The sequence below is a fragment of the Ochotona princeps genome, chromosome 5 (assembly GCF_030435755.1).
Source record: "Ochotona princeps isolate mOchPri1 chromosome 5, mOchPri1.hap1, whole genome shotgun sequence".
Taxonomy (NCBI): Eukaryota; Metazoa; Chordata; class Mammalia; order Lagomorpha; family Ochotonidae; genus Ochotona; species Ochotona princeps.
The window spans coordinates 80,389,890-80,409,336 of record NC_080836.1 but is presented as its reverse complement, the minus strand read 5'-3'; the positions used below and the strand labels follow the sequence as shown (position 1 = coordinate 80,409,336).

Sequence of the window (19,447 nt, the reverse complement as noted above, 5' to 3'; positions counted from 1 at the left end):
TATAGAGAAGGCAAAATGAGGCACTGTGCGTACATCTGTGCATACATACATACATATGTGTGTGTGTGAGAGAGAGAGAATGAGAGGGACCGTGGGGGGAATGGTCTCTAATTCAGGGGGACTGTAAAACCAAGCTAATTTCTTTCCCAAGGTAACCTCCAGTCACATGTCCAAGAGACAGCAGCTTTGGATCTTTTTTTTTTTTTTTTTTTTTTTTTAGGTCTGAGGGAAGCCACAAAACCCATATAAGTGGGTTGGGCTTTGGAATGTAGTGGGTAGGGTGACATAGGCATCCCATATGGGTGGTGGTCCAAGCTACTCTACTTCCTATCCAACTCCCTGCTAACAGCCTTGGAAAAGCAAAAGACAACACAAATGCTTGACCCCTGCTACTCCCACAGGAGACCCAGAAGAAGTCCCTGGCTCCTGGTTTTAGCCTGGACCTCTTCTGGTTGTTGTAACCAACTGGGAGTGAACCAGTGGATAGAAGATCTCTGTGTCTCTTTCTATAAACTCTGACTTTCAAATAAATCACTGAATCTTAAAAAAAAAACAAAACTTTTCATGCGTCTCAGATTATTTTGTACCAAAACAAACTCATTGTTTAATTCCGTTTACCATGATTTTTTTGCCCCTCTCCCTGTCTTGTAGATAGTTACAGATAACTACCCGTTACATTCCGTGTCAAAGTCACATTGTATCACACTTTTATCTCCGCACACATAAGAAATCAGAGAAGTGTTCTTATTAGAAATGGTGTTGCAGACCCACTGGTCTCCTGGCTTCTCCTAGCCTGCCATCTTTTGCCAGAGTAATGTGAGCCTGGAACTTTCTCCTGTTGTAAACATCCCACTAGAAAACAACCTTGCTGCTGGGTGCTTTAGCTCCAGTTGAGTAGCCCTGAGCCTGCTTGGAAGGAAGCCAGATGTCTCCTTGCAACCCAGAAGGCCTGTTCCTCCCCGAGCCAGTGCAGGCACATGGGTCCCAGCATCCCAAAAGACTTGAGACTTTCTCTTGGCACGTGGCTCTACCTGTGGCTTCTGGAAACGTTTAGTCTGCAGCACAGTGCTGTGCACTGACCTTAAAGGATGCTTTTTACATGAATTTTTTAGAAGAAAACATAAATAAATAACAGCAAGGCACAACACAGTCACTCTTTGAAGAAACCAAGTGGAACTCATTAATCCTGGAGGACAGGCCTCTGCCTGCTGAACCTGCGGATGGCATTAGCTCCCGAGCCACAGCTGCTGCAGCTCTGGGGAGCTGCCACGTGGAGGCAGGATGTATTCTCCAACAGTTGGCAGTTTAAAAATCGTGTAGAAACACTCCTTGAGTTGAAAATTCCCTTCAGAGAGAGCCGCTCAAATCTTCTCTTGCTAGCACTTTGGAACAGAACTCACAGAGATTATGTGGCTTCTGCCACTGTCCTAGAGGATCGAAATCCAGCATGTCCAGTAATTTCTGTCACTCTCCCAAGTGCGGCTTCATTTGGAGAGGTGCACTTGGCTAGCTGGAGCTCTACTAACATGAAAACAGAGACACATCTGTGCCAGAAACTGTCCCAGAGGAACCTGTGCCCCAAAAGGGCACTGCAAGGATGTTCATGACAGTATTGTTTATCATTGTTAGAAAAACAAGCTACAGACAACCTGAACGGCCACTGGTAGAGGAACAGCTGACAAACTAACGAGTATCAATACAACAGGGAGCTCTAGAGGGGCAACAGCTAAGAAGGATGGCATAAATCTGATGGTCTGCACTCAACTATTTTCTAGATGTTGCAAAATGCCAAGTAAGTAGGCCGATAAAGTGACAAACGCAATTATAAATACTATGGATGTAAAACGAACCAACCCAAGCTAGGCCAAACCACATAATTCTGTGTGAGCATAAGAATCTGATGTCTACAAACGGTGCAAAACAAGGTCCAAAACATCTTTCCTGATAAACTCTGAGGAGGAAAATGGGGCTGGCCAATAATAAAGTGTTTTTGCCTTTTGTCTATTTCATTTTTAGAGAACATAGCCATGCATTATTTGTGAGTGTAAAAACAAAAAAAAAAGCAGTTCATCTAGTTTCTCTCCTAACCACTCCCCACCCGAACTTCAGTATCAACACATACTCTGGCAGTGAGCCTCCAGGAAACGGTGTCTCCCAGCCAAAGTACCTCCAGTACTTCCGCTATTGACCCTTCAGGTGGATTTTGATACTTCTTGCCCCAGGGCCCATGGTACCGGACTCTAGTGTTACTGGACCCTCAGAAGTCAACAGCAGCAGAGCTCAAGCCCAATTAGTTGGCCTGAGAGAGAGAGAGAGAGAGAGAGGAGCTGACTCTGGATCTCTTGCCCACTGGGCTTGGGGCAATGATAACTTCAGTTGGCCTAGATTCTCTGTTGTTCCACAGCATACTCAATGAGGTTTTGCTCTTAGGCAATTTCCCAAGTCTTGTTTGGGGCCAAACAGATCTCTTCCAGGCAGTCTGTGCAAATGTAACCCAACCTCATGACTCCTAAGGGTACAGTTTCTGGTTGTACCTGACTTGTGTCAGGCTTCATTGAGTCCTACACTAGTCCTAGCCCCTCATTTTATTTGTATAAGGCGACTCTTTTCCCCACTGCTTGTAGGATCGTCAGTTGGTGCTCCCCTCGCCCCTCCTTTGTCTCGGGTTGGATTTGTTTTGTGTTTTCTTTGGGCCAGCACTGAAGTGGATGAAAGGGAAATTACAGCTGTGAGGGCCCCAGTGTTCTGCACAATTAAAGAGGAAAAACAAGCTCGCACCTACAGATCTGCAGTTTGGCTCGGAAGCATAGCCCACAAAGCAGACGATCCAAACTTCAAAATGAAGCTCTTTTCATCCTAGATTACAGAACAGCCACAACATTTGTGCAAAACAACTGCAAAATCATGAAGAGGGATGAGGAAAACAAACACCGTGCCCCATCGGCTTGGCTGGGCTTTGGCTGTCTGGGCTAGGAGGGAAGCGGTGGAAGTAAACACGTGCATTTAACTCTCCATGAAAAGACCAGGTCGGAGAGGAAGCAGGCCCTAGTGGCCCTTAACATGTGGTATTTATGATCCATGGAAACACAGTTGCTGTAACATTCGTGCTTGAGCTAATTCTGAAATACCATGTGGGGTAACAGCACTGTGCTCCACAGCTAAGACTAGAGTCCTTACAATCTTTGCCCCTTTTTGGGAGACTACTCCTAAAATTAGCCTCCTGACTAGGTGAGGAAAAACAAAATCCTCAAATGTGGCTCCCCAAAGAGCAATGGTAATGAAGCAAAGATGGTGATGGCTGATTTAATTCACTCTGGCCAATTTGGTCCCAGGTCAGCTTGGGAAAATGTGGACTGAGCCTGGGTCTTTAGTTGAAATAAACACTTTTGAGATGTTTTCATTTCATCCTTTACTAACAGGAGCAAATGGCTTTAAGGAAAGCCAAATGTGATTTAGACAAAATGGGTAATTGCGCTTGTCATTGGAAGAACAAACAATGCCATTGTGATGGACGTCCCGCCCTTTTCTCCTGCAGAGCACAGCTCACGCCATCCACCCAGGGCCATCTGTTCAAACAGAACTTCCTGTGGATGCTGAAAGCCAGAGGCCTGGGCCCTTGGAGCTGCACCCACATGGACAGTGCCAACTGTCCAAAGCTCTCCTTCCTGGAGTGGACTTGGGTATTAAGGGAAGAAGGATCCAAGCAGATACAAGGGCTTTGCTCGGCTCTCTAAGGATGGATCCCCGAGAAAGGCTCTCAGGGGCCCAGAAGGCTCCCATCCCATCCCAGGAATGAGGGCTGTTGGGAAACACTTGCACCACCTGCTCTTGACCACTACCTAGAAACCTTGAACCCCTGGAAGAATCCTTTCCTAGATGTATTTTTTCCCCCTCACATGACCCTGGAAGAACAATTCTGTGCAAGCAAATCACTAAATACTCAAAGAGGAGGACAGAAAAAAAATAATAATTACTATCAAAAAAAAAAAAAATCTGGCTTCTTAAGTTTCCCCAAGTCCCTCTCCTAGATTTTATAGAATATTCGAGTCTGAAGGTTTCAGGCTCACCGTAATCATATTATTACCCTCATTTATCAGCTCAAAAATTAAATCTAAAATATCTTTAAGGCCTGAACATCCTATAAGTTCCTATTTTTTTTTCCCTCTGGGAAAGTGCTCCCAAATTGGAGATGAATGTCCCTGCAGAGGTAACAATTTGTAGGTGAGGGGTAAGGCATGGCTGCCACTGCTCCCAAGCAAGCCACACCGTCTCTGTAGGGCTCAGTCCATGGCATAGCTTAACTGTTCCCACTCCCCCGGGGCCTCTTGAAAGTCAAGTCCAATCTCCAGGGATTTGCCATCAAGAGAAATTTTGTGGAATCACATTTAGCAATTTAGCACTTAGCAACTTTCACAAAATCCCACACCAATCATAAAAGTTGGCTCAGCTGCACAAATTGGATAAAACTCCTAACAAGCATAATCAAAATAAAAAGAAGGAAGAGCTGGCATGCGGCCTCAAGGAGAGAGCCCACCTACCTCCCACGGACATGCCCTGTGGCTCAGGAGGTGATGTGCAAACTTGAGAAACATCACTTTGTTCAAAGCCTACGCTTCAACTTTGTTCTCACAGGCCGAGGGAGAAAAACCACCCAGATGTTTGTATAAAAATATCATCATTTTATTACATTCCACACAATACATTTGCAAATAGTTTCCAACGTCCACAGTAATTTTGACACACAGGCAACTGAGCAATGCAAGGGATGTCACAGTAACAGAAAGAGGGGTAAAGAAGAAGAAGTACAAATCTTTAGGTTTCCTTGTTTTGTTGTTGTTCTTTGGTAATTGTTCTGTACTTTAGGTGTTTGTTTGCCTGCTGGTTTCATTTTTAAAGACAGGCTGTTTTGTAAAGATGTTTTTTGACTTGTTACTGGATTTCCTGTTCGGTTCTGGCTTCAATCCCAAAAATATGGGACAAAGGAACAGACTACTTGACTTTCTAGTCACCATCCTGTTTTGTCAATGGTAATGCTATAGACTTTATTTTTTAAACTTTTCTTTGCCCTCATCAGTGATTAGGTGACAGAGATTGCTAGCAAAATCTTAAGGAAGGGGTTTTTACCCCACAGATAAGGCCTTCCCTCCAAGAGGTGTGGCCATGAAACCTTGACTAAGGCGTAAGCTTTGCGAGCTCCAACTAGGCCCTCCAGTCACTCATCCATTCATTCGTATCTTAATAGCTGCTGCCGCCTCTTGTCTTCTGGGAAGCAACTCTAAACACATGCATAGATGCATTCACCTGTCAGCCTGTTCTGTTAAGAGACTGACTCTTCTCTCCCTCTGTGAAATATACAAGTTTGCTTTTTTTTTTTTTTTTTTTTTTTGAGCCACAAGGCATGGAGTTTTATTGAAAAGCTGCCCTTTTAGCATAGTACCTGGATAATACTATGAAAGTTGCTGGGGTGGAGAGAGATGGGGCGGGGAGAGAGAGAGAGAGAGAGAGAGAGAGAGAGAGAGAGAGAGAGAGAGAGAGAGAATGAGAAAGAAAGAGAAAGGCAGCAGGCAGTCTCATAGTCTCAACTGTGGTAGGACATAAAGACGATGCCACATGGGGTGGTCAGATAAAAGATACAGCAAGTTGACAAAGTTGTTGTCATCCTCTTGAAAGGCAGGGGAACCCTTAAAGGAACGTGGGGACTCAGCCAGATGCTACACTGGCTGGCTTCTCCAGGTGTGACTGGCTGACACCAGACCTCCGTGGGGCACCTCCACGGCTGTCAATCACTGTGAGGGACTGTCTCATCCCCAGCACCCTAACATATGACTGGCTGTGGACCCCCAAAAGAAATAGCCCTTGGTGACTGGCAAGTCAGTCTTCCCCTGGCATCGCACCCTCCCCAGCCTGCTTCTTTCTGCGTCTTCAGCTGGGCTGGGACACTTCTTGGAATTTCAAGGTAACGCCTGCTCTATCCTCTCATCTCTCTTCTTGGCTCAGCTGCTGTGGCTGAAGCAGAGTGACTCTTTGAAATAGAATAAGAGTGGGAGAGTGCTGTTCTTTGAGGAGGACGAAATGAACCCAATGCAAAAGCTGAGTGTGTGTATATGTGCTTGAGGGACCTATCTGGCTATTCTGCAAGAATGCTAAAAAGTCTCTCTCCCAAGCATCCAAGACCAAAAAACACAATATATTAGTAGTTTGTCCTCAGTAGGTACCTGGAGGCTTTCAGCCTCAGGAACCATCTTTGGAAAGGATTTTAGACTCTCCGAGTACATTCCTAGCAGGAAGGTAAAAAGAAGATAAATGCCCCCAAGGCTGAGCCCTACTATTCAGAGAACCAGAGAATCTTAAAATACACACCTACCATCCCTGTGGTCGGCTTCGTGATTTCACCCCTGCCTTGTGTGCTATCACTGGGCAGGTGCCAACAGCCTTCCCCTTCCACCATGTGGAAAGAACATGTAGGCAGCGTCAGGTTCATCTTCATGGTCCTGCCTCTCAGATGAGGCAGCAGCATCTATGTGTGCCAGTCCCCCTGCCGTGCCATGAATGCTTTAAAGGTAGCATATCGGCACATTAGCAAAACTTCATATTCTGGCATAATATTGAAACAAGCCAAGTGGTCAACCTTACATGCTAGTGGCTATAGACTCAGTCACACACTGAACACTTAGCAAGGAAAGTCAACGGTACCCTTCTCCCCTGGATTCTGTACGTGCTGTTCCAATCGCCAATGGACTGAATCCCAAGGAAGACGGGTTTCCGTTCTCTTCCTCAGCTGCATCTGGGCTGGGTGCCATGACCCAGAGGAGCACACTCCGCAGAGGCTGTACTCTGTGCTTCTCCTCTCTCTCGCCCACTCCTCCTGCTTGCAACCGAGATGCCTGCTTTGCCACGTCAATCCCAGATGTGTTCTCTCCCTGTAACTGACTCCGAGCTTGGACGTAAGTGATAACAACTACACATTCATTATGAGCGTCTCTTTGATAAGGCAACAGGAGACAGGGCTGTGTCAGAGCTTCAAGGAGGCTCCCCACACAGCCAGGGGTTGACAGCTTGTGACTTCAAAGACATGGGGAGACACAACACAAGGGACCTGTTTGAGGGTGCAGTGGGGAGCCGCCTTCTGGGGTCAGGTGGGTTGGGGGAGAGCATAGGGACGGCGGGGGCACGCAGCATCCCCCGTGGCTTCTAGGTACCTGGAGATGACAATGACAGCCAACAGAAACCCAGCCAGAGCTAGATAAGGCAACAAAAAGCTTCCATCTCTTCTCCAAGTAAACCAAACGTGTACAGTCTATTGACTCGTGAAATGTATCCCAGGAAAAGGAACACAAGAGTGAACACACCCACACGCTCCCCCAACACGGAACCAGTCTATCACACACACCCATACGCGGAACTATTATTCACACCCAAGTGTATACTATGTACAGTCAGGGTCTCCCGGAGCCCCCCTGGAAAGCCTGCCCGGGAGAGGAGGTGCTGGGTAAGGCAAAGGGGAGCACACAGAAGGGCCAGTCCCTCCGGGATGGAACCGCTGGGCCTTGCACCCTGAAGGGCCGGGGCGGAACTCTTTCCATTTTCCAAGTTGCAGCATTACAGAGGTGGGGGTGGTTGGCTTTTCAGAATCAACAATGGCAAAAAGCAAAGACGGACAGACACACAGAAAACCAAATGAACCCAAGGAGAATGGGTCGGGGTGAGGTGGAAGTGAGGAGGGAGATGTCTGAGAGTTTACACAGAGACTAGGCAAGGAGAAAAAAGTGCAAAATCGAGGCATCGTGTTTTCAGTCTTTCTCGTTTGTTTTGGGCGCGGTTCTGGCTTCAGGCCTCAGCAGTGCGAGCCGCGGTCTTGTTCTAGCTTAATGGTTAGGGTGGGTTCCACCGCCAGAGGGGCCCCGTTGGTGTACTGGGAGGATTTGTAGGTGATGGAGTGCTCGGTCTTCTTGGCCGCATAGCGGAACCGATGGTAGTGGAGCACCAGGGCCAGCGCGACGGAGACCAGCACCAGCACCGCGCCCCCGGCGGCCATTACGTAATACCAGTAGGCTGGAATGGGCTGCACGGGCACCGTGTCCACTGTGGGCTCGGTCCCTGGCGGGAGGGTGCCCCCTGGTGGAGAGACACAGAAGAGCGTTGCTAGGCGGAGAGCATGCAGACTAATCAAAAATCAATTAAAACAAAAATTTTAAAAAAAGAAAACCACATACATGCTTTGGGGCTCACAGGGAAGGGAAAGGGGCCCTAAGTCCTCAGGATGTGCCAGGCACTGGTAAATGGCTGATTTATTTCCTACCCTTCCCCTGACCAGGTAACTACTATCAACTCCCACTGCACCAATGAGGAAACAGGGGCTCAGAGAGGTTCAATGAACAGTGGCTAATTCAGGTGACAAGTCTGAATGTCAACCAAGACCTGCATGATGACAGAGCTCTCCCCATTGTCCCCCCTGTTTAGCCCCAAGGACTATAGGATATGGAAGCCCTGTAAGGCACACACGTGCACAGGCTCACTCACAGATGCATAGGAGTAAGTGATGCAGAAATGACTTCCAGGGTTCAGCAAGGCAGGTTCTCCAAATGGGTGGAAATGCCATATTTGGTGTGGCTGCCCAGCATTCTCCAACAATGTATTAATTAGGCTGGCTAGACTTGAAGGTAAATTCCACTTGGCTTTGCCAAGGCTTCCGTGCCCATTGAAATCAGCCTGGTCTTGTCTAAACAGGTCAATTAGCAATGTCAAGCAATGACTAACGCATTTTCATGCTTTTAATTGGATGGGGGAAATCTTGAAAGGAGATTTGAAGGGAAGTTGCAGCAAAAAAAAAGTGGGCACGAGATGATATTAGAAGGTATGCAGGAGTGAGTAAGTGGGGGGTGACGGGAGGGAGATGATTTTCAATCATGGAAAAGACAGAGTAGGGAGGAGAAGCCAGCGGAGGATTTAGAAGGCAACCGCATCGCTGGCTGGCTGGCCTCTGGTTGCCATGGAGATGATGTAGTAGATTTAAGCCCAGGGTAACTCTGGGGAAAGACTGGCTAGAGTCCCACTTGATGCAAAACAGCGCTACAACTTGATTCTTGCGAAGATTTACATCAGATGAGAATCTGGCCCAGAGAGGGACGAGTGCTTGTGAACCTGCCAAAACCTAGGCATGATCTTTACTTCTGAAAAATGATGTATGCGTAACCTGCGAAAAATGCCTCCCTGGCTGCCTGCATCCAGCGGGCGTGGCCGGAGAGCTGGGTCTTCTCCATTGGGGAAGGCAGGGAGGAAGCCCTAGGTGAGAGGTGCTGCTGCATTCAAACATCATTGTCCTCCACTGCAGGCACACCCTGCTCAGCATGCAAACCATGCCTGTTGATTGCTGCCTGCCACTCCCAGGAGACTCAGCTCCTCAAGGAGAGAAAATTGCGCTTTCTGCCGAGGAGTGCACAGAGCAGGCACTTACTACATGCTTGGCCAATAGAGCTCTGACCAGAGGCTAGAGGCTGGTGCCCGAGTCAGCCTTCCCTAGTCCTACGGCCTATACACCGGAACACCTCTCTCTGATTTGGAGAACAGCTAAAAGATGGGTCAGACTTTCTAATGTCTTTTCAGAAGTGATGGAATGATGACAGCTTTTTTATTTATCAAGAAAAAAAAATCTTTCAAAACCTGCATGATCTGCTAATTCTTCATCACTGCTTCCTCTAGTCCTGTAGACCCACTTCTGTTAAGGTTCATGTCTATTAAGGGCTCCAGGGCCATCAACAGTCCCAACATGGGGGAGGAGCTTGGATGAGGATGGGGTGCTTTGCAAACCCCGACAGCCACATGCACAGCCTCCAGGGTCCCCCGATGTCATTTCTACAACCCCGCCTCTTTGACATTACTGCCTATTCTCATTTTCTTTGTCCCCCCAACTCTTTCTCTCAATGATTTCGTTCATATAGCTGAGAAAGGATCCCCGCCTCTCTTTCCCTGTATTTGTGGCCACAGGGGAAATCATGCTTGGAAACAGAGGGCAAGTTTCCGAGAACAACTCAACACAGCCAGCTCACAAGTCACAGTGAACTGGTGTGATTATTCAGACCACCAAGAGTATCTGCTGCCTGGTGACCATCCTGCCACTGGATTTTCATGTGAGCTCTCAAGAATTAGGAGAAGCAACAGACTGTGCAAAAGACTCCAAGTTCCCTGGATCCATTCCTCCTTTCCCCAAGGGGCGCCCATGGGTTTGCTTCTGATTTTGAGTTGGTTCCATGGACGCTGTCATCCTCCCTGAGACTGTGGATCCCCCTTCAGAGAAAAGACATGTGGTAGAACCACAGGGATTAACTTGCCGTCCAAAGCAGCTGACCACAAGGACAGGAGCACACATTTCTGTCAAGCAGAACACAGCCACAGCTACCCACAGTCCCTCCAACACCGGAGTCTCAGTTCAAAGGTTAGGTTTTCTTTAGCCACAATGCTGATTTCCAACACTGAACACACCACCCAGGGCTCAATGTGCCGAGGCAAGGGCAGGCTCGAGTGCAGTGCCACCCTTGAAGGGTTTCCTAAGAGAGAGAGGCAAGGTAGGGGTGCAGCGGGGGAGCATCTCAGGAGGAAAAGCATGATATGTGGGTTACGTAGTCAAAACTAAGAAACAGACTCATCGGGTCTGAATTCAGCTCAGCCTCGGAAGACTAACTCCACCTTCGGCACAAGACCCTCCTGCCCTCACATTATCAACATGCAGGAAACTTTGCTGACAAAAGCCGCTAGGGGAATGTGATGCTGGCTCTTGGAGTATTTTTCTTGGACATTTGTTTGGAAAAATGACAAACCCTGTGACTTTGTGCTTTTATTATTGCAGGAGTTAGAAATCCCTTTCCTAATCCTCCACAAGCAATTTCTCTGTGATGTGCAGTTGGTGACAGAAATTTCCCAGGACAATCTCTGGCTAAGAAGACTCAGATCCCAAAGGCTGGCCAATTACGCAGCTTTGGAGGGCCGTGTGCTAATGTGGCTATGGCTCGTCAGGTGGAGAAGAGCGAGATGGTGCATTGTTAGGGGGTTACATCCCCACTCAAAGCACGCACCTTTCCAGGCAAGAGTATCTAACCAATGAGTATCAGATGGATAGATAAATGACTCCTGGATGGATGGATGGAGGAATATATTTTGCCTCAATACTGAGACTCACTGGTGAATGTTTCATTACACACTGGAACTTGTATTAAAAAAAAAGAAAAAGAAGAAGAAGTTGTTTTCAGAAAGTGCTAGAGCCCGCTGGTTTCTATAATGTCTCTGTGATATTGCAAGTATAAGTGCTCAGTTTGGGGTGTCCAAGTTTGTAAGTAGCCCCTTGGGCTTATGGGGTAGTTAGGCCATTGCTTCGTTTGATCAAGAGAGCCTTGGCTACACTCCCCTAACCTGGGAGAAAGAGTGTAGGTGTGGCTGCCACCTTGCCCACAGCAGGCCATGCTGACCCGGTCTTTCCCTTCGACTGCTCCTGCCCCGAACGCCTCTCACACAGCCTTTGTGTTTTTATTTCCAACTGGAAAATGCTTTCAATTCCTGAACCGGGTTTCATTAATTTCTACCCCCAATTCTCTGCAAAGCTTTCTCATTGTGTGTGATAATGAGAAACAGATATTTAAATAGCCAATAATTCCAGTGTTATGTGCAAGGTTGAAAAAGTTCTGTAAAAGTTCTGAGCAAAAGCACAGAGATTAAGAGGAATTTGAATTTGGAGGAATAATACATTTGGAGGAGCCACAAATGAGAGGAAATCAAGAAAAAGACATGCTAGGTGTATCTCTTCCATTTTCATTTACAAATAGGGTTACTAAATAAATTGGCAATGGGGCCATGTGGTTGTAACACAAGCTGTAGTGAGTGGACTTCTCTTATCTGTTAGAACTGGTTTACAGTCTCTGCATGAAATAGCTTGCTTACCTCTCATGCCCCTCAGATAGGAGACTGAGGACTTGAAAGGATTAATGAGCCCCTGGTTTCACTTGGGTGAAAAGTTGAGAAGGCAAGCAGAACCTTCTGCAGAGAAACCCAAGAAATGGCCTGAGCCGTTGGAGGACTGCACACCGGCAGTAAACAGCAGAGCTCAGCTGGAAACTGGGTGTTCTGAGTTCAACTGCATTCTAACCAGAGCTCAGCAAACCATAGCAGATGGGCCAAAGTCAGCCTACTGCTTGTTTTCTGTTTTAATTTTCACCCACTTTTTAAGAGTTCTTTACTGATTTGAAAGTTAGGAGCTACACAAAGAGAGTCTTCCATCTGTTGGTTCACTTCCCAGGTGTCCACAACAGCTGGGACTGGGCCAGGCCATCCTGGAGCCAGAAGATTCTTCCTGTTCTCTCATATGGGAGACAAGGGATTGAGCACTCAGACTATCTTCCATCAGTTTCCCAGACACATGAACAGAAGCTGCATTGGGAGTACAGCAGCCAGGACTTGAACCCGTACCCATATGGGATGCTGACATTACAAGCGGTAGCTTTACCTGTTACTTCACAACACCACCTCCCTCCCACTGTTTTTTTCCAATAAAGTTTTATTGGGACGCAGCCACCCTCTTGGGTTCATACAGCCACGAGTTGCTCTGGTGCTGCAGTGGCAGACAGAGCCCCACGCATGTCCTGGTGAACCTAAAGCCTTCCCTGTCAGTCTTCCAGCAGAGCAAGTTCACCGATATCTGCTCTCACCAAGTAGGGGCCAGACAGGAAGCCAGCCTCTCCCTTCCTGCCTCCCGCTCTGCCTGGGCCTGGCCAAGGAATGGCGTGGTTCTGTTGAGTCAGTTTCTCACTGTGTCACTAACAAAGAAAAGCAGCTCGTGCAGCCGTGTTTACGGTGGGGTCACCAGGTTCCCAAAGGAAATGTTTAGAAGACAGCTGCACATCAGAGAGAGAAGAAAAAGGGGTTCAAGCTCAAAGGCACGGACTCAGACCTTGCTTGTCTCAGATTCCTTTCCCAATAGGTTGAAAATGAAGTGTTGGTGACTGGGCCTTTCGCCTAAAAGATCTATGTAATTTGTGAGATTAAACAACCAACCAAAAAAAAAAAAAAAAATGGTTGGCGCCCCTGGAAAAGTTTACAGAAGATAGGAGAAGAATGTGGCCATGCCCTTTGATTTGTTTAGAAGGAAAGATGGAAAAGTTTGAAGCAACCCTGAGAAATGTGTCTTCCCTTTGCGTTATGAGCAGTGTTGGGGGGAAGGGCCATGGCAAGGCTTGCAGCCAGAGGCAGCCATGGCCCCCACCCCCACCCCCACCCCAGACCACCCAAAATGCCTCTCAACCCAGACCTCTGGCTGCATGGCATCTAGGACACATCCCATCCCTCGGGTGGCACTTATGCTACCCACTGGTCCTTTGTTCTATCAGAGGGAGAAGTGGTTGGTGGCAAAGCTCGCCTGCTGGCTGGCTGAATGGTAACCTGGCAGGGAGGGGAGGTGGCCGGCCTCTGGCGGCTGAGTCAGTACGCACCGGCGCGCTGACAGGCTCCGGTGATCCCCATGGAAGGATGGCAGCCAATCTGTCCTGGTTCACACATCTGAGCTCCAGCTTTCCCTGCTCAGCAACACCTAGCCTTAATCTGGCAGCTGTGGACTGGGAGGAGGCTCCCTTTCTGACAGCCTGGCGGGCTAGGAGCACTTCTCCGCCTTTCATCAGAGGATTATGCGTGAAAACACCATTTAACCCTCTCAGTGCGGCTCAGGCGGGCTTCCAGCACACAGCACCCTGGGACAGCAAAGGAATCGGAGAACGAGGGGAGACTGAGGCCGAGGCCAGGTCCTGTGCTGTGGTGAGGGATGGGCAGAGCTGTGGGAGGCAGGCCACGGGGCAGGAGAGTGGGGCTGGGGTCCAGGACAGACTGACCAGAGGCATCAAGCTAGCAGAACTCCCAACTCTGGGCCTGGAGGCAAATGTCAATCACCCCGTGTGGGTCTCTGAGGACTGCTCCCTCCTATGGCATTAGCTGTTCACTTCCTCTTGGATCTATCCAGATGGAAATTGCTGGTGACAGCAGAAAGTCTCCCAGGAAGGCACAATAGAGGAAGCCATGAACCCCAGACTTGGTCTGAGACATGAAACTTGTGGTCACACAGGGTACGCTGATGTTCGCTTAGCATCTGTGAGCAGAATCCGTTGCACCCTGCTTGAGGTTTCTATGGGTCTCTAACAAGTGGGATGCAGACCAAGAAGAGTCTCTGTTCCCACTGTGGCCACAGCCCACAAGTTCCAACCCCAACAGAAACCACTACAGGCTCCTGGAAACGACTAGCTGGTAAACAACTACACAACTCTGATACAGGCTTTATCTATTTTTTTTTTTTTTTTACTGGCTTCTTTTATTGAAGAATAAATGAAAGTATCGGTAGCAGGAAATAATCCATTACCTTATTTCTTTTTCTTTCCATGTACACACAGGTTTTTTTATTATTATTTGTTAAAGCTCAGATTCTAGAAAAAATACACAATAGAACCATGTTTGTAGCCATTACTTTAGAAAAAGGAAAAATGTCTATCCAGGCTCCAGTGCTTAAAGTGTGACTCGCAACAGCAACAGAATGTCTTTTTAAAAATCACACAGCATAGTTTATTCACTCTTGCTTCTTCCCTTTTCCTCCACCTTTCTCTTTCTCACTGACTCACTCCCTGGTGCACAGCCTAGGTGTGCACACAAAGCAGAAGACATAGGTGATTCGAATGCAAGAAATGTTGCCTGGCAAGAAATCAGTAAGAGGCAGAAAATGAGAAACACTTGAAAATACAAAAGATCAAGAATACCCAATCAACCAGGTCCATAGGCCACTTGTGTTGCATTTCCCTACAGACTGACCCGGTACACACTGACTTTTCCTAAAGAATGGGATTACTCTGTCACATGGGTAATTTTTAATCGAAAGGAAAATCAACCTCAATCAAAAAACAACATTCTGAGGCAAGCATTCAGCCTAGCAATTAAGCCACTGTTTGAGATGTTCACATCCTTCATCTGAGTGTTTGGGTTCAAGTCCCAGCCCCATTCTCAAGTTCAGCTTCCTGCTAACATGCCCCTGGGGCGGGGGGTGGGCAGTGGGTGACAGCTCAAATACCTGAGTCCCTGCCATCTATCTGGGACACCTGGATTGAGCTCCCAACTCCAGCACCACTCACGGCGGCCATCTGGGGAGTGGCTTAATGGATAAAAACTCTTTCTCTGTATATTTGCTTGTTTCTCTCAAACAAGTACATTTTTAAGTAAATTTTTAAAATTCCATGTGAATGCCCATCGCCTGTGGTTTTCCAACATCATCTCCCCAAATTCTGTTTGTTCAAACCTGATGATAGTTCTTTCTTTGCATGAAAAGCTAATTTTATGTCTGACTCGGAGGGGACATCTGCTGTGCTGACCACGAGGGGAATAGAATGCCAGGCAATAGGTTAGATGGCACACATGGATAGCCTTTCATCTTCCACATGGAAAAGTTGGCTTGAGTTGAGACACAAAAGCTGCATGTTGAGGTTGGAGAAGCCTTAGCCCCAAGACAACAAGCCCTGGAAGCCTGGCCCTGGTCTGTCCGTCTACACACTCCTTGTGAAAGGTCCAATGTGATCAGACTGCCCGCTCTCCGTTTCATTCCTGCTCCTGGTTCTTTCTGCAGTCCCTGAGCAAACCTCTGCTCCACAAGACTCGGTTTCCTCCTTTCCATCATGTTCATACTCTTTCACAACAACAGCCACTAGCAGATCCTTGCAACCTGCCCACTGCCTCTACCTCGCCCCCAGAGCAGCCCATCAGGAATGCACTGGAACTGCATGCCTCCCACACTAAGCCCTGTGTTTATTTTGGCTAACTGAGCACGGCTGCTCTGATGAGATTTTATTTATGTATTTTGTACCCAAGAACATGACTGGCCAGTGCGGCCTCCTGGTATGCACAGCTTCAAGGGGAGTCCATGTGCCCTGGTTTGTTTATTCTCCTACAGAAGCAAAGCACTTAGCCAGTGTACTTGTCAGTCACGGCCCGACACAGTGTGCACAGCACAGCATCTGTAGCAATGGCTGGCACGTCTTTAACTGGCCTTTGTGGGAGCTTGGAGTCTCAACAACCCAAAAAAGTCAGGTGAAACAACATAAGGCAGGCTTTACTGCGTCACCATCCACGTTACCTTGGGTCCCGAAGGTTAGAACTTGTATTCAACTGCAATCCAAGTCGTTCAGTTTGGATCTCAGCTTTCCTTGCAATACTCTGGATTTGTATTAACGTGAATCTCATACCCAGAGAACACCCGTATGTGGATATGAACACTCTTGATGCTTTAAAATGTGCCAATGGGGAGTGGGCATGGGCTTCAGGGAGGCAAGGAGGGTAAGACAGAAAGGACATGCACTCTGTAGCCTGTCACTCTCCCCCAGGGTGCTGCTGCTTTCTTCCTCACCGACAGCCTTACAGCTATGGGTGATAAGTGGCAAATTAGGTGAGATGATTTGGAGGCAGGGAGTACATGTAGGTGGCAAACCAGAAATTCATCTCTTTCTAGCCAGCAACTGGACAGATTAATGGGAGCAAAGATAACGCGTCTAGACGTTGGTTATAAAAATGGCTGCCCTTATCTCTGAAATGCTGTCACCTACGGGGTGAGCCCCACCAGCACAAACCGGGCACAGCCACCTTCACGACTGCAGCGATTTTGGGCCTGACAAGCCTGTCATGGGGCTTGTGAGGCCGAGTGTCCCGAGAAGGCGGTTACACTCAGCCAACTGCAGCGGAACATCGAGGGGGGCGCTCCTAAGCATTTAGCATTGGCAACCTGGGTAGGAACTTTGGCTGTGCCAACTAGTGGGACTGCAAAGAAGGCACGATAGAAAATACAGTACCTTATACCACCACAAACATTCCCATCACCGAAGATTGGAGGCTGCTACCCTATTTAGTGGGCGAGACAAGCACCCCAAATTCCTCCCACCTTTGTTTGCTCTCATCTCCTTCCTTAGGCAGCAGAGGGCCTGTTCTGTCCACCATCCCTGTATCTAAATGGCTCTAACTCTAGTCACTGGAGGCATACCCTTGCTTTCTTTATTGAACATCAACTCTTGCATTTGACGCCTCTGTTCCCTGCAATGATGGCCCCTTGGTTCTTTCCCGTCTTCCCTCCCACACCTGCCTGTCACTGCATCGCACTTGGGCTCATTGAGACGGCTGTCTTGGTACCCTAGAGCTGGAAAGAAACCATCTTCAGGCTAAAAGTAATCATTGCCACCTCATTTCACTTTTAATTTACTACTGATTTCTTCTTTGGGTTCAGTCTTCCCACAGCTTCTCATTTCTTACCACTCCTGCATTTTCAGCCTCATTGCTCCCCACTGGACAATGCAAGGTTGAAAGGTTTATCTGTAACGTATTTGTCTCTATTATGGGTTTCTAAGCTTTAATTAAACAGGAGACAGTGAAGCTCTCCATTCCCATTTCCTTGCATCTGCAGCTGTTGGTGGTGCCATCTAGTGGTGGGAAGATGCGGTATTTAATTTTGCTGGAGAGATTTGTCAAATTGGGGGGGTTTATTTCCCCCACCAAATTCACCTCACATGGGGAAAGGAAAAGGCATGCAGAACAAACAAACAAACAAAATTGTTTTACCTTTAAAATTCTCACCTGCAAAAGCAGAGATGGGTTCTGAAAAAAAACACACAAAAAATTGAGTTAGATAAAAAGAAATATTGTATGAGTATGATCGCGAAGATGACTTCCAGCAGGGTGTTTGTAATAGCAAGTGTCCCATTTTCTCTATGTACCCTGAGCTGTGCCTAACACTTAATCACCAGGGGGTTGGGGGAGTGGAAAGAGATTCTCAAAGTTGCTTTGGAACAAAAAGTCTTTCATAGAGTAATGGGTCCCCAAAGCATTGTAATCAGTCACTTACCACTGATTACTTTCTCAGAGCCAGGATTACTGTTAGATGCCTGGGGCCTGAGAGTTGCCCGAGGGGACTGGGGTGGTCCCTGTTGCTTCTGACATCATCAGGCCCACACGCTCCCTCGCTCTCACATACACACCATCATGTGCTTAAAAAAGCACTTGGTGACTTACTACAGCCGCTCTGCCCACTGAAAGTGAGACCCCACTACATCTTGGCATTTCCCTATTTCTCTGGGAGTGTACGTGGCTTTGAAGGGTAATGGACTGGATGCTCTTGGGATGACCCCTCCAGATAAAATGGGTGCATTTCAGGAGGAAGGCTGACCTCCTGGGGCTGCTGGACACTGGTGGTAGTTACAGTGTGTTCTGTGATGGCTCTCTTGCATACAACATTTCATCTTACCACTCTGGGATGATAGATTTAGAGGACTTGGTGTCAAGAAAAAAATCTATGGGTTTACTTCTAAAACCATCATGGAAATCAACCACTGGTAATTGTGAGTTGCTCTCATCTAGCACAGGCGCTCCTGCAGCTCATCGGTGGGGGACTCCCTCTCCTCCAGCAGGCCTTCTCAACAGGTAATTCTGCTTGGTGCCTGCTGTTGTGTGCCACATTAAATGCCACAGCCTGGTGACGGGGTCACGGCACACTGACTCCCCACATACTCAGAGCCTTCTATGTGCGATTGGCTTCCCACTGCTGACATGGCACTACTCCTAGCCCTCCCTGCTACCCAGTGGGCAACAAGATGGCATTCTGCCTCTCCTTGAACGGCCCCACCCTTGGTGTCATCCTTGAAAGAGCCAGCAAGAGTCCAAGATGCTCATACCCATGCAGTTCTCCAGCGGGACGTCAGTGCTGATCCGAATGTCATCAATGGCGATCTCTCCAGAACGTCCTTTCCCTATCACCCCCTCAAAGACAATCTAGAAGCCAAAAGAGAACAGGACTTGTGGTTAATGGAGCTTCCCGTTACAAAGGGTGCGAAGCAAGCTGTCCGGTTTTTTGTTAACTGCGGCACAGCCTGTGTGTGTGTGTGTGTGTGTGTGTGTGTGTGTGTGTGTGTGTATTACTGCACCTGGCAAACATCTGTTGGCCACATGGCTACAGCACTTGAAGTCTTAATTTAACAAGAGTAGGTTGAAATCAAATGCATATTTGAGGGGGTAAGAAAATATAAGCGGGTGATGGATACTGCCATCCAGTAACTACAATGTATTGATTAAAAGGATCACAATCAAGACATGCTTAAAGAGGGAGTTGAAATTTCCCTAGCTGGTTTTGAGGTTCCTTTCTCATAAATCTTTCAAATGCCCAATCCAGGTACTTGGAAAGTCAGAGGACAGGAGCAGGTGGGGGGAACTGTGGGCGCCGGAGCCCACCGTTTGGCTTGCCTTGACGATGACATGGCTTAGTTATTTCACACTGCTTCCAGGCTCCTTCAGTACAACCAGGAGGGAAAGAATTAGCTCCATCACTAACAGTTTTCTAAGCACCTACTATGTGCTAGGCATAAGGATAGTAAGGAAATCTGCTAGGATTTTTGCCCAGGAAAGC

At 47.7% G+C, this 19,447-nt stretch overlaps 1 protein-coding gene across 6 annotated transcripts in view; it reads right to left on the bottom strand.

Annotated features, from left to right (window-relative positions):
- Nucleotides 1-19,447, bottom strand: part of NRP2 (neuropilin 2) — a 112,007-nt gene that overhangs the window by 11,466 nt on the left and 81,094 nt on the right. Inside the window, exons 14-17 of one of the 6 annotated variants that reach the window (XR_009245492.1) lie at nucleotides 18,720-18,816; nucleotides 17,611-17,646; nucleotides 7,334-8,115; nucleotides 7,241-7,297 (exon numbers count right to left, since the gene is read on the bottom strand). Coding sequence is in view for 4 of the 6 variants with exons in the window: in XM_004576908.3 (XP_004576965.2) it covers nucleotides 7,835-8,115; nucleotides 17,611-17,646; nucleotides 18,720-18,816 (414 nt within the window). In the remaining 2 variants the exon portion in view is untranslated. Of the gene's footprint in view, nucleotides 1-7,240; nucleotides 8,116-17,610; nucleotides 17,647-18,719; nucleotides 18,817-19,447 lie in introns of those variants that run through there. The other 5 variants (XR_009245493.1, XM_004576908.3, XM_004576909.3 and 2 more) reach the window with 5 other exon arrangements.